Raw genomic sequence first — 13,088 nt, forward strand, 5'->3', positions numbered from 1 at the left:
AGCTCGAAGAATAACCTGCAAAAAGTTAGTACCCTTTTGATTATTAAAAATCATATCATTTCTAGTGTTCCATATTGTCCAGCATATAGCAGATATACCAATCCTAATTTTCAGTTTATCTTTCTTCGGAACTCCATACAGCCAGTTCCCAAACATATTATTGATGCTCGTAGGTGGCGGAATATTATAGGCAAAGTAAATCATCCGCCAAATGATAGTAGCAAAGGGGCATGCAAGGAACAAATGATGCACAGTTTCATTTGTGTCACAACACTATATACAGTTAGTTCCAAGATATCCCTACGCCAGGTGATATTTATGCGCTCCTCTGTTCTGAAATCTGGCTGACGTATGGCATAGTGCTAGACACGTTCTTATGGCCATCAAGAGGGGCATATTCCGGCAGCTTGCTAGCAATATCACATGAATAATCTATGACAAGACGAAGATCGTGTCGGGCATTCTCCTTTCTGCGACAAAGCAAAGTAATTAGGAACTTAATTTGTCAAGCTAGCCTCGTCGTGGGCATGGGTTAATGGGGGTTGGTAGAGTCAAAACCCAAATTCTAACAGTCTCCACAACATGGTGATATGACATGTGATCCGTGACCAGCTTCCACAAAATCATGGAGGGAGACTAGACCAATGCTGGTCAGACGAACAACGATGACGGTCCAAAGACGGAACTGAATCGGCCTAGTGAATTAGTTGTAGCAATCAGCTGACGCACCGCTGATTAGGCGATCACGAACCTTTGTATCATGTGGCCAGGAGCATATCACTATATCAGGAACATGGACATATATATATTCGTATATATAAGCTCAAATAATTTGACACAGCCGCCAACCGATGACATTGCCAAAATCCTACGCAACCGTGACGCGATTCTGCACAGCAACTAAGCTAAAATGTGCACGAGATATTCTGGTACAAGAGAGACTTTTTGATCATCCTTTTCCTTTCGTTATATACGCTGCACTCGGCAGCCATGTTACACGCATGTAGTACAAACTTTCTGTGGTACCCCCGAAGGTACTGCTCCCTTCAGTCCCTCTACACGTCGCGTTGGATAATATACATACAACACAGTAACCAAGCCTATACATACCACTATACACAAAGAATGAACGGAATAGGTGTCAGACTCCGGTTGAACCTCTAAGAGCACCTTCCCGCGCACACAAGCGCGCAGATATATTACACCTTTCTGGCAAACACAAGGACGGAAAATTGCCGCATCTTCGATCGGCAGGAACCTGAGACGTCCATCCTACCTGTCGGTACAATGCACCGAGACGCGACAGAGTTGCTGCTGCAATGCAGGCTGAGTTCAGCTCTGGCCTGTTGAGCCTGCAGCCCTCATGAAGTGGTCGTAAGGGCTTGCCGCCGGTAGCTTCAGGAAATGTTGCTCGAATGGATCATCGGCTGACTGCGGGTTGCCAGCGTCCATGTGCTGAGGGAAAGCGGCCCAGTTGTCGTCAAGGAACGGGTTCGTGCTCTGGACCCCAGCCTGCTTAGCGTGCAGCTTATCGACATCAGTATTTTAATGTAATATGCATTGACAGAGAAGGGAAATTATGCTACCTGGGGCAACGGGGGATCACTGAAGAAATCCAGCTCCATCTGGCCGGGCTGCTGGCTGGGCATGGGGGCTGGTTGCGAGCTTGGCTGGAAACTCATGAAGGTAGACATCTTCTGCTGTTTCCCTGTCGTGAGGGCTTCGCATTGGCTAGTCATCTCCATGAACGGCATGTCTGCTGACAGATGAGCACTTTCTGTGTGATGTGCAGGGTCGGCGCCAATCTATGAAATGGCAAAAGGATGAAAAAAGAAACGCTAGTTAAAGCAGTTATCATGCCAAGTAAATATTGTGAACAGCAAAGATACTTTAATGTTCAAAAGTGACTGTTGCTGTTTCGTTGGGCAGGTAGAAGAATACCAAATTAAGTTAAATAAATAGAGCAAAACATAGCATTTACAGGCAAAACTTTAATGTTTTCTGCCTAGATGTGCTACTACAGGACATATAATTGCATCAATGAGTAGCTCAAGTGCTGAGAGAACTTGTCATCAACTTACAACAGAACTGATAAGATAGTAAAAAGCGATATAGGAAGGAATCATAGTTTTTTCATAAGGACATACTGTTTCGAGAAGCTGATCGATACTCATAAGATCTCCAGCAGGAATAGATGCAGTAGCTGACGTACTTTCTGAAGCTTCCCCAAAAATATCATGATCATGACCCAGGTCAATCAGCATACCCTATTGAATATATTCAACTTTTAGCAACAAAAGTAGTTGACCGATACAGTAATGGCCAAAAACTAAGGTGCTTTCAAAAGTATAAGTTGCAGGCTAATATAGACAACCATACCTCTTCATGGTGAGCATCCTCATGAGACCCTGATGAATTCTCATCAGGTGATTCAAAGAACTGAGTGCTCATTGGGCACATGTCATCGGGGGAGAAATCACTTAGCAGTTGGCTTCTCACACTGTGCAACTCCGCCTGCAGAAACAGAAAAGTCACCTACAGCTGCATGGAACTTGGTTCAAACAATGAATGTAAGAGGCAAGTGAGAAGGTGAACATTACATCAATAATATTTGCTATATTGTTCATGATTGTGGAGACGATGCTGTCTCGAGATTGACTTTCTGATAGCTCTATTGCTTCAAGAGCCTTCAGTGCATTAGTATTGTCCTCTGGCGATCCGTATATTTTTGATGGGTCGTCTAAGGAATCTTTCACCGCCTGAAGTTTACTCTCATCCACCAAATGAAGGAATGGATCGCCCTAAGTAAAATACCAAACAAATGCCAGATAAAAGGTCTGTGCCAACACAAAGTCAAGATGCAACCAAAATGTGTTCAATGACAATACAATGAACAACTCTAATTTGTTAATCTCTAGAACAAACAGAGATGCAACTGAGCTCTTGTTTGGTCTATGTGCTATACAAATTATAGGAATACTAACAGAAGCATGGTGGAAAAACCAACCAAGTGGATTATGCTCTATGAATTTTCGCCGTACTTACAAAACAAAATCTAAAACCATACTACATTGTCAGATGTCAAGAAGACCAGAAAGGAAGGTTAGAAGTGATTTTATTTAATTTACATGTTTAGTGTGACTACTCAGGTGATTATGCGATAAACTAACTTTTCAGTAAAGGCTATGGACTTGCGATGTAAAAGTAAATATTTGGTAAAAACAAGAGAATCTGGAAACTAACAAGAATAAGATAACGTAGGATAGCAAGTTGACTTGATTGCTAATATAATAAAAAAAAGTTACAGCAGAAATCAAACAAGGGAGATCTTTCATCACATACCGTTCGCTCATTAATCATCTGTTTGCAGATTGGAATAAGAGGCACCACATTGAAAGCTCTTGAAGAGAAAATAATCATGGCTGTCGCCAGAGTAAACAAGGAGCGGCGCCGAGATGGTGGTAACGATTCTACAAGGTTAACAAGTAGAAAACAATTAATAGGTGCAAGAGAATTAATACTGATATTATTACAGTATCATTTTCCCAAACAATTATCACACCATCATGATTCATCTACAACATGAGGCCAAGTTTTAAGTTATATGGAACACTGTGTTTTATATTTACAGCTAAAGATACTTGTAGTCGGTTTGATTATATTACCTGCTTCAGTAAGTGAATAGCTCCTCAAAGCAAATGCAACCTGAAAGCTCTGAGTAAGAGCCTCAAAAATTGATGCCTGGAAGAGCAAAAAAAAAACCATCATAAAAGAGGTAATAATGATAGATACAACTAAGAAAAAACCATATTTTTATTCCAATTTTGAAGTAATAAAACAGAAATAGATCTCCATTCATTAGAAGAAACAGAAAATAGAACGGTTTGTCATTTTGGGTGTCAAAACTGCTTGAACTGTAAAACACTGTTGACACTCATGTGCAAAATCGAACAGTTTAAACTGCGAGCCACAAAAACTAGGGAAATATGAATGTGACATTCTCAACTGGTCACTCTCTTCTCTGTCCAGACATGAAAGACTCCTGGGGATTAACTACCATATGTATTCTCTAACGATTTGGCTGTGGCGTAGCAGAAATGTTTCTGACAACTTGAAGTCCAACCCAGAAAGATTAAGAGATGAATATCTTAATATGATTGAGCTTTTGATGCACAATACAGTATCCAATACTCATGGCTAAGTGAGAACTGCTCGCTGCAAGCATGCACTTCGGAAAGCTAGTTTGCTTCTCTTCTTTCTCAGTCCCCATATTATCTTCTTTCAAGTTTGGCGTTTGCATGCATCGTATACTCCTTTTGTCCTTTGTTTGTCTGTGTGTGAACGTTACTGCACTATGCATGAACATGCAACCTTCTGCTTGTTGTATTTTTTTATCCTTCCATGAAGTTCTAGGTAGGGTCTCCCCTTCAGACTTTCCTCAGAAAAGGGGAAAAGGAACAAGAAAGAAATTCGACATAGAATTCACAGGACATACTAAGGAGTGCAAAGGGAAAGAGGGAGAGAGAAGATAGTGTACATGTGAAGGACAAATGTGATAAGATAAATAAAATGATAAGTAACATGATGTGTGCAAATTTCGGGGAAGTTTCAATAAACATTAATGAACCATGTATAAAATAATAACTTTAACAGAATACCACTTCTTAGGACAGAAGGTGCACGTTTTATCTAAATTAGCTCTTCAGGACCACCAGTACAAATGGATTCATTGGATATGAAGTGAGCTTCCAGCAGAGAAAGGTGCCACTCTTTCCAAGTGTATATCGCATTTACGTCATGTGATCTTTATCAGCTTGTTTTATAAAGACATGATGCTAGCGTATAAATTTAGTTTTGTCTTGAAATATCTAAATAATTTCAAAATTCTATACGAGTCAAAATTGAGAGAATTGTGTGTAAATCCCCTGTGTTCCCTACTACACAACCATGGCTAGGTCCAAACAGAACTTGTGGTCCTGTTCACTTGTTCAGACACCTGGTCAGCACATTTCCGCAGCTACGCATTGCACTTGGTAAAAAAATCAACCAATGCTAGGCCCTTAAAGGGAGGCTTGGTTAGCATGACATTAATCTTTTGCATTACATATCTGGTGTCTGTCTGATAAGCATACCAAGAATGATGAAGAAAATAACAAGATGTGATTGGAAGAATAGATTACCTTGCATCCAGAAAACAATAGAAGCAAGCTGTAGGTATGAGCAATGGCTTCATAGTTTGCAGGAGTGTTTTCAGGAGACACTCCTTGAGCCCAAATGGATGTCAGCAAAAGTGTGATCTGACGACTGCTCAACTTCAGCAAAAGGGAATCCTGAACACATTTAACATATTGCAGAAATGATTATTCATTACTCTTAACAAATATTTTTCTCAAATACCATTGATCTTTAGTTAATAATCCTAAATTCGAGAAAAGGTTATACTGATGAAGGTACCATTTCATCATCTGATTTGCTTGAGGAACCTTTGTCTTCCTTAACAGCCATAGAAGGCGATCTCAGAGCCATGGAAGGACCTCTAAGTGCGATGGAAGGAGCTCTAACAGATACCGAAGGAGCCCTCAGAGCCATTGATGGACCCTTTTTCATGGAAAAGTTAGGAACTCTCATGCTACCGCGGCGGCTTTGAGATACAGGTAAGTTTTGCCGTTTAGTATTTCCATTATCTTCACCTTGTGAATTGTCCGGGTGCTTATCCTTTTTCAACTTGTCAAAGATAGCAGCTGAAGATGAAAACACGGAGACAGCTCTAGATAGTGTTCTCTGCATGTCACGTGTCCTAGCCTGACTAGTGGCACTTGCTTGAATCAGGGGGGAAACAGAGGAGGGGACCAAGACAATAGCAAATATGCGGTGTGCAGCGATACGAGCTTCATGATCAGGGTGGATCATTGTTAAGAGTAACTGATGAAATAAAGCTTCTGGAAACACCTGACAACATATATATAGAATATAAATTTCCAAAGCAGAAAAGTACTGCTTCCTGAGATGAATTTAAACACTTATTTTTCTTTCACTTTTTTGCTTTGAGAGGATACCTTATTCTGATACTGCAAATTTGGTACAGCAGCTATTATTTGAGCTGTGCGATAAACTGCAGCTGCAGTTGATCTAGCTACTACAGCAGTGCTTGCAATGTTCTCTAGCATCACCGCCATCATGTCAAGAACTGGCCCAGCATCAGATACCTGATTAACAAAATAGTCTTGATAAGCCAACCGTGCAATTTGGAGAGACTTTTATTTGAATTTGACCATATAATTGCACAGATCAGACTGCTAAGGGGCATTAGTTAAGATATCACATTTACACAAGTGATACAAGCAAATTGAGCATAAAATTTCAGAGGGACAGAAAATAAAACAGACCTTCTTTGACAGTTGCACTAGGCAGTCGTCTATAGCCTTGCGGAAACTTTCATTTCTTTTTACTAGCTCTGCGTCTTTGCTACCAAGAGTAATATGGAATGTTCTCTTTAAATGTCTGACTAGATCACTTATAGCACCTATAGTTATTGCTGAAGCCTGGGAACTGGACAGTTCTGCAAGGGTAGCTGCCACTTCCACGATGCTAAGCTGGATCTCTGGTTGCTTCAACATTGCTTTGTTTTCAATATGCTTTATTAGTAGAGACAGCAGTAAATGCATATTTTGCCCTGCAGAAGTCATTTAAACAAAATAAAAAACTAGTTTACTTTTATATAATATACTCTGCTCTCATAGAGTGCAAATGAAGTACCTGTGCTTTCTACCAACAGTTGCATGTCTAACAATATACAGAGAGCAAGTCCATTATCTGGTGACCAGGAACTACTGTTACCAAAACACCGGAACAAGGACTCCAAGATTCGACGGAATGTTGTTGCCTCCTTAGAAAGCTTAGCCATATTGTGCACACAGATTCTGGACCAAAACTTAGGATCCTTGGCATATTCCCTGCAGCACAAGAGTCGGTTGAGAAGCCAACTACTGAACAAGAAAAATATCAAGTACAAAAGGAGTAGGAATAAGATGTATTACATAGACAGGTTAACTCCGCCCTTAGCATTAACAAAGCTCTCCCAGGAGGGGATCTCAGAAATGACATAGGGGGATGTATTTTGCTCTGTTTTCTGGGCTTGTTGCGCTGTTTCATTGTCTGGATCTGTGGTAACTTGATCATCATTTTGGGCCTTCTGAGGTTTGTAGTTTTCCAATACAACTTCAACAACCTGTCAATGAATATTTAGAAAAGAAAATTTATGAAGGGAACATTTGGAGACACAATCTGCTTGTGCAAGCAGTTGAAAATCTGATACTAACCAAAAAAAACTACCAACAAGAAAATTCCGATGCATTACCAAGTTACATATTTTTTCCAGACGTGACCTCAATATTTCTGCAACGATGCTAAATGCAACACTTAATAATCATGTGAAAAGATCTTATGAGTGGCAGCTTATGGACGTTTCATCCAAGTATGCAGAAATAGAGGGGAGGAAACTTATGCTAACTGGTTTAGAATATAGATAGGCCAGGAATCAAGCATAGATCTTTTAACGTAGTAAATATTAATACAGAAAGATATAGCAAGGAAAGAACTACCGGTCAGGTCTTACTTACATTATCGAACTCTGACGAGATATGAGAAAGCTCTCCCATGAACCAGATCTGCTCAATATAAGGAAAATATTATAACTGCAGATATTATTTACTTACTCGGTTCCTAGATATAAGATGTTTTGGCAGTTCAATTTGAGCTACCAAAACATCTTATATTAAGGAATGGAGGGAGTAGTTTGCAAGGTTCAGATGTTCAGAGTAGGTAGCGTATAAGTTTGAGGAAACAGTATACAGTAATAAATGAATAACACTTCAACTGACATCATTCATGTGAGTCCCGTGACTACAGTGGAGCACAAATAGCACGAAAAGAACAATAAACAGCTATACAGTTGAAGCAAGCATCCTTAGCTGTACAAATAAGTGGTGAGAATGATATTGATCTATTCTTCTGTTGAGAAACCGTAAGTGGATGTTAAGTCGCTTCAAAGATACGTAGTTAGCAATATTTATTGCTTATGCTAGCATCAAATTATGATATAAAAAAGGTTTATCAGAACTCGGAAGCGTTATTTGACCCTCTTTTGGGCTTTTGGCTATGCAACAGTCTCCTAGTCCTACAACACAATATTTTGCATTCATTTCTTCACCAATTTTAGCAATCAATGCTAACATGTAACACTTGTTTGATATTGTGTTATGACAGAACATACCATAGCTGAAAGGGCTTGCAGGGCTGCAGCACGCAGTGAAGTTGCTCTCTCATCCTCTCCTGCCTCTTGAGCTAGTTCACATAGTCTTGGGACCAGCCCTTCAAGATTGAATTGGTATGTACCATCCACCTAGAATATACAGAAATGTAAGAACCAAATAGGCGCTATGACATATCAAGTATCCTGCTGGCACATAATGCCATCCACTGATAATCATGCCAATGGACATACCTGATTGACAGCAAAATCAAACAAGGTTTCACACCCTATAATGCGCATGTCATCCTGCCTCTTTTGATCCAAAAGAGTGTGTACAATGCTTAATAAGCTACTCGCAAACAGTGGCCTGCATTGAGAAAATGACATTTATATTTGTAACCATATTCAGATATAGTATCAAACTAAGTAGGATATTCATTTGCAGACCAAATGACAGTATTAACATCTAATGGTTGTCAGTCGGATGGATGGCGCTCATTTTGGCAAATAATCTTATGGAGTCCAGTGACATGGGGGAAAGAGACAGTTAAAAAAGGAATGCTAACATTTGCTCTTTACAAGAAACCAGCAGTCTGCGGTATATCAGCATCACCACTTTGGCAAAACCATACTGCTCTGTTCTTAATTCCTTGTAAATCCTTTGCTCCAGGTAAACTGTGATCTGCTCAAGAAATATCAACGCATGTTAGAATGCAAGCTAACCCAAAAGTCGAGAGTAAACATTTGAGGTCCGAAAGAGAAGAGGGGGAACCTTTGGGACTCGAATAGGGTTCTTGGCCGCGTACTCACACAGCTTCCCGATCCTTCTCTCGTTAGGTTCCTCATCCTACATCGTGAAAACACACACACATATATATAATGATTATTTCCGGCTAATGCCGTATTTCCGCGGTAGAGAGAGGAAAAAAAGGGAGGTGTCCCAACCGGCGTTCTGGGGAAGATTTCGGCGAGGATCTTCTTGTACCGCTTCACAGGTTGCCTGGACCGCGCCCTGAGCCCGGGGCAGAAGTAGCACAGGGCCCCGCACGCCGGGAAGACCTTCCGGGATATCACACCCATCCTCTACTACTGCAGGCAGAATTGATTGATACAGCGCATGTTAGTGCCACTGCAACAGACACTTGCAGGAAACCCTGTACAAACATCTCATGATTGGAATTCGAACTATGGTTCCAAGAATACGGAATTCTAACAACGTTATCAATGCAGACACCGATGTTGGACCGGCCGGTTGACCCTGTCAGAGTTGAACAACCAAGAACCAACCCACTGATCAACCCGATGGATTCAGAATTCCACGGCCAGCATGCTGCGGGATTTTCCCCAAACCTACCACCCAACTCAAACTACATTTTGGTCAACCTTGACTAGGTGAAACGAATGATTCGAGAGCATTGCCGATCAGCAAAGCGAAATCGACCGGTCGTGCGCAATGCCGACAACGATCCCCAAGCACACGCGTCAAGAATTCAAACAGCAGCAATGCGGAAGCACGATGAGAGGAAGGGCGTGGCCTTACATTACTACGAGGAGCCAAGCCGGCCGGTCGGTCGGATTGGGCTGCGGCGGCGCTGGCGAGGTGGTGAACGCGGGACGCCAGCGGCGGCGCGTCGCCGGTGGTGGTGGTGATGGGTGGTGGTGGGTGGTCCTCCTCTCCGCCTCCTGCCTGCCTGCCGCTCCGGGCGAGGGAAACGCGGGGGGTGGTGGAGGTGTGGAGGGGAGGGAGAGGCGGGGAGACGAGAGAGGCACGCACTGCACGCGGGGTGGCAGGGCACGACGCCCCACGCTTATTCACGACCGGCCTCTGTTCTTGCCCCCATTGCCCTTCCTCTCGTGCGCTCGCGCTGTGCTGTGCTGTGCTGTGCTGGTGGGAGGGGGTGGTGGCGCTGCTGGCGTCCCCCACCATTCGTGCGGCCGAGGTGGTCGCCGGAATTCACGCCGCCGCGTGCGCGGCCTCCGCTGGGCAAACCCCCTCCCCCTCCCGCATGTCAAAAAAGAAACGCGAATTTACGGCGGAAATGTGTTGTTGTCTTGTTGACCCATCGTCAATGTTATCGCCCACCGAATCAAATTTTTTTTACTCAAGCTATGGGAGGTGTGTATATATATACTCCACCCGTCCACAAGTAAACGTACACGCGGTTATGTCTACATATAACAGGCTCAAGACGGTGCGACCTAACGCGGACAGGCGACTGCCTAGGCGATTAGGGTTTTCTTCCTCCACGTCGGGTTTCAATCCGGGTGGAGTTCTTCTCTTCTCCGAAGGAGGCTTCCTTCTTTGGACTCTTCCGTTCAGACGCGACCCTGGTTTGCTAGGGTTTGGCGGTCTGTGCCTTCACCATGGGCTCGAGATGGAAAACTTCTGCGACCGGCCATGGAGAAGGATCGGGTAGTAAAAAAAGAGAGGCGATTGACGATCTGCTTCAGCGGCTCGGGATTGAGGACGATGAGTGATGAGAACATCCCTACCTCACTACTACCTCCGTCATTACAAGTTGAAGATGATCCTGCTGTGATGCTCAAGTCCAATAAAGTTAGGATTGGACCAATGACACGAGCCCGTGCGAAGCTACTTAAACAACAGGTGAACTTGTTCCTAAGTGATACTTTGATCGATGAGAACTTTATACTGCCTAAGTCCTATTATTTATGTATGATCAGGTATGAGGAGGGAGCAAGCATCGCACGAGGAGGAGAGGAGCAGCTGGACAAAAAGATGGACGAGAAGCTGGACATGGAGCTGCACAAGAAGACATCCCATGGACGCGCGAGGGAGGAGCGGGAGACATGCGCAAGAGGAGGAGAAGTCCAGGCCGGCGCCCAGCCCGGTCAACCGGCCTTGACGCCGGGTCGCCCGGCCCCAGGCCCGGTCCGACCGGCCCCCACGCCGGACCAGCCCGGTCCAAACCGGGCCCCACGCCTGTGCCAGCCGGGGCGTATCCAGTAAGCCTGGACGCCCGCCCGGTCGCCATCCGGTCTCTGGCCCGGTCCAGACCGGACCGGCCGGTCCCAGTGCTCGGTGGACCGGCCCCCAGGCCGGCCGAGCCCGAGTCTGTCTCGACCAGATCTATTCTGGGTCGGTTATTTTCGTACTTTTTCGACCTGAGGTCGTCCTAAACCCCTATATAAGTGCCCAGGACGCCCCCAAGTAGCTTTAGACCACATTTAAGATAAACCCTAGTTCTTAGTTGTTTGCTATGCAAAACTATTGAATCCCTACGCCATATTGATTGATTTGGTGTAGATCTGAAAGTCTTGTGTGATATGCTGTTCCATTGGGAATTAGGAGGTTGCAACTTACCGCTTCGTGGTCGGCGGCTACGTGCGCAAGTGTGTGGAGTCGCGAATATCTTGCAGGGTTGAGAGTTGTTGCATTGGCGACAGGGACCAATCGAGAGATCTCGTTGCGTCATACAAGTTATCATCCACTTCATCAAGTTATCTCCGCTGCCATCATCCCGTGATCATCATCACCCTCGTTGCTTACTGAGAAGATCGGGTCACCCCTTATCATCTTGGTATCAGATTCTCGGGTTTCCTCGGTAAGCCATCCACAATCCACTCCATAGTTGAGTTGTGAGTGTTTCCTATCCAGAAAAAGCCAAAAATATTAGGGTTAGGGTTTGCCATAGCTTTAGATTGCACTAATTTTGAGTTTTAGTTGCTTTTTGTAGTTGTTTTTGCGTATCTTTTTCTTCCATCTAGTATTGTTAGGGTTTGTGTTTCCGCTTTCATCTAGAGTCAGTTTTTGTTGCTCCGAGTCCACATAGCATACAGTGTGTTGTCCAAACCATAGCCACAGCCTTTCGATATACGTGACTAGGAACTTTCCCAGAAGAGACTAGTTTTACCGCTCGACAGGCTGCTCATTAGGGTTTTGGTGCTTTGCATTATTTGTTGGCCGTGTTATCAAGGAGTTGAGTCATAACATCAAAAAAAAAATTGAAAAGAAGCAAAAAGAGCTACATAGCTGTGTGTCATAAAAAGAAAATTCCAAAAAGAAAAAGTGAAGTGCTAATAGAATCAAGTGAAGGCCTAAGTTTTCTTTTCTGCACCTGTAGTTGAGCAATCTTGTGCCTGTTTCGTTGAGCTTTGCTAGCGTCTCTCGAGTGCATTGCAACCTTTTCTCCATATAGTTGCATTGCCACATTTCTCGTATTGTGTGAGTATCATTGATTGTCTACGGTCAGCGCTAGAGCTTGTTATTGGTGCAAATAGGTAGCCTACCTACAGCCCCACATATATCCTTCTTTTCCATGTGATTTGTTCTTATACCCTTGATATTCGCTTCGCTACATCCGTGCACTAGTTGTTACTACAAGTGGTAAGCAATACTAATTCACTTTGGAGCGGTAAGATTTCCTTTTCTTATCAGTTTTGAGTGAGTTGTGAGAGTACCACCACATATATTTTTGGTTTAGTGCACTAACCTACTAATCATGTCTGCTAGTGATGCTAAGCTTGTTAACCAGGAAAACAAGAATTCTACTGATATCATCACATGGAGGGAGTATGAAGCTCTTCGTAATGAGATGCGACGTGAATTCCGCATTCAGGATGATGAGCTTAGGGGAACGGTCCAAGGGATCTCCCAGAAGCTGGATGCTACTAGTGAGACCGTCACTACAATGAAAGATCAAATGACGGATATCCAGCGCAGTCTTCAAGCTTTGCACCTGGCTGTTGATAATCTGACACACCAACAGCAACAAGAAGAAGAAGAATACGAAGCAGAGGATGAAGCACCTAATGCTAATCGTGGTGCTGGACGTGGTAACCGTGATCGTGGTTTTGCTGAACTCCGACGTCCAGG

At 43.5% G+C, this 13,088-nt stretch overlaps 1 protein-coding gene across 1 annotated transcript; it reads right to left on the reverse strand.

Moving 5' to 3' along the window:
• Positions 1-927: 927 nt before the first annotated feature.
• Positions 928-9,821, reverse strand: LOC124684166 (protein SEMI-ROLLED LEAF 2-like). Its single transcript, XM_047218549.1, has 20 exons — positions 9,792-9,821; positions 9,197-9,340; positions 9,024-9,098; positions 8,818-8,933; positions 8,504-8,618; positions 8,273-8,401; positions 7,620-7,667; positions 7,038-7,228; positions 6,757-6,953; positions 6,387-6,673; positions 6,057-6,206; positions 5,455-5,949; positions 5,181-5,330; positions 3,666-3,741; positions 3,343-3,470; positions 2,601-2,801; positions 2,380-2,514; positions 2,148-2,267; positions 1,587-1,805; positions 928-1,512 (listed from the first exon to the last, which is right to left on the reverse strand). The coding sequence occupies exons 2-20, from the start codon at positions 9,329-9,331 to the stop codon at positions 1,333-1,335; spliced, it is 3,147 nt and encodes a 1,048-aa protein (XP_047074505.1). The 5' UTR covers positions 9,332-9,340; positions 9,792-9,821; the 3' UTR covers positions 928-1,332.
• Between the last annotated feature and the right edge of the window lie 3,267 nt (positions 9,822-13,088).

This window comes from Lolium rigidum, chromosome 1 (genome assembly GCF_022539505.1).
Source record: "Lolium rigidum isolate FL_2022 chromosome 1, APGP_CSIRO_Lrig_0.1, whole genome shotgun sequence".
In the NCBI taxonomy this organism is placed as follows: Eukaryota; Viridiplantae; Streptophyta; class Magnoliopsida; order Poales; family Poaceae; genus Lolium; species Lolium rigidum.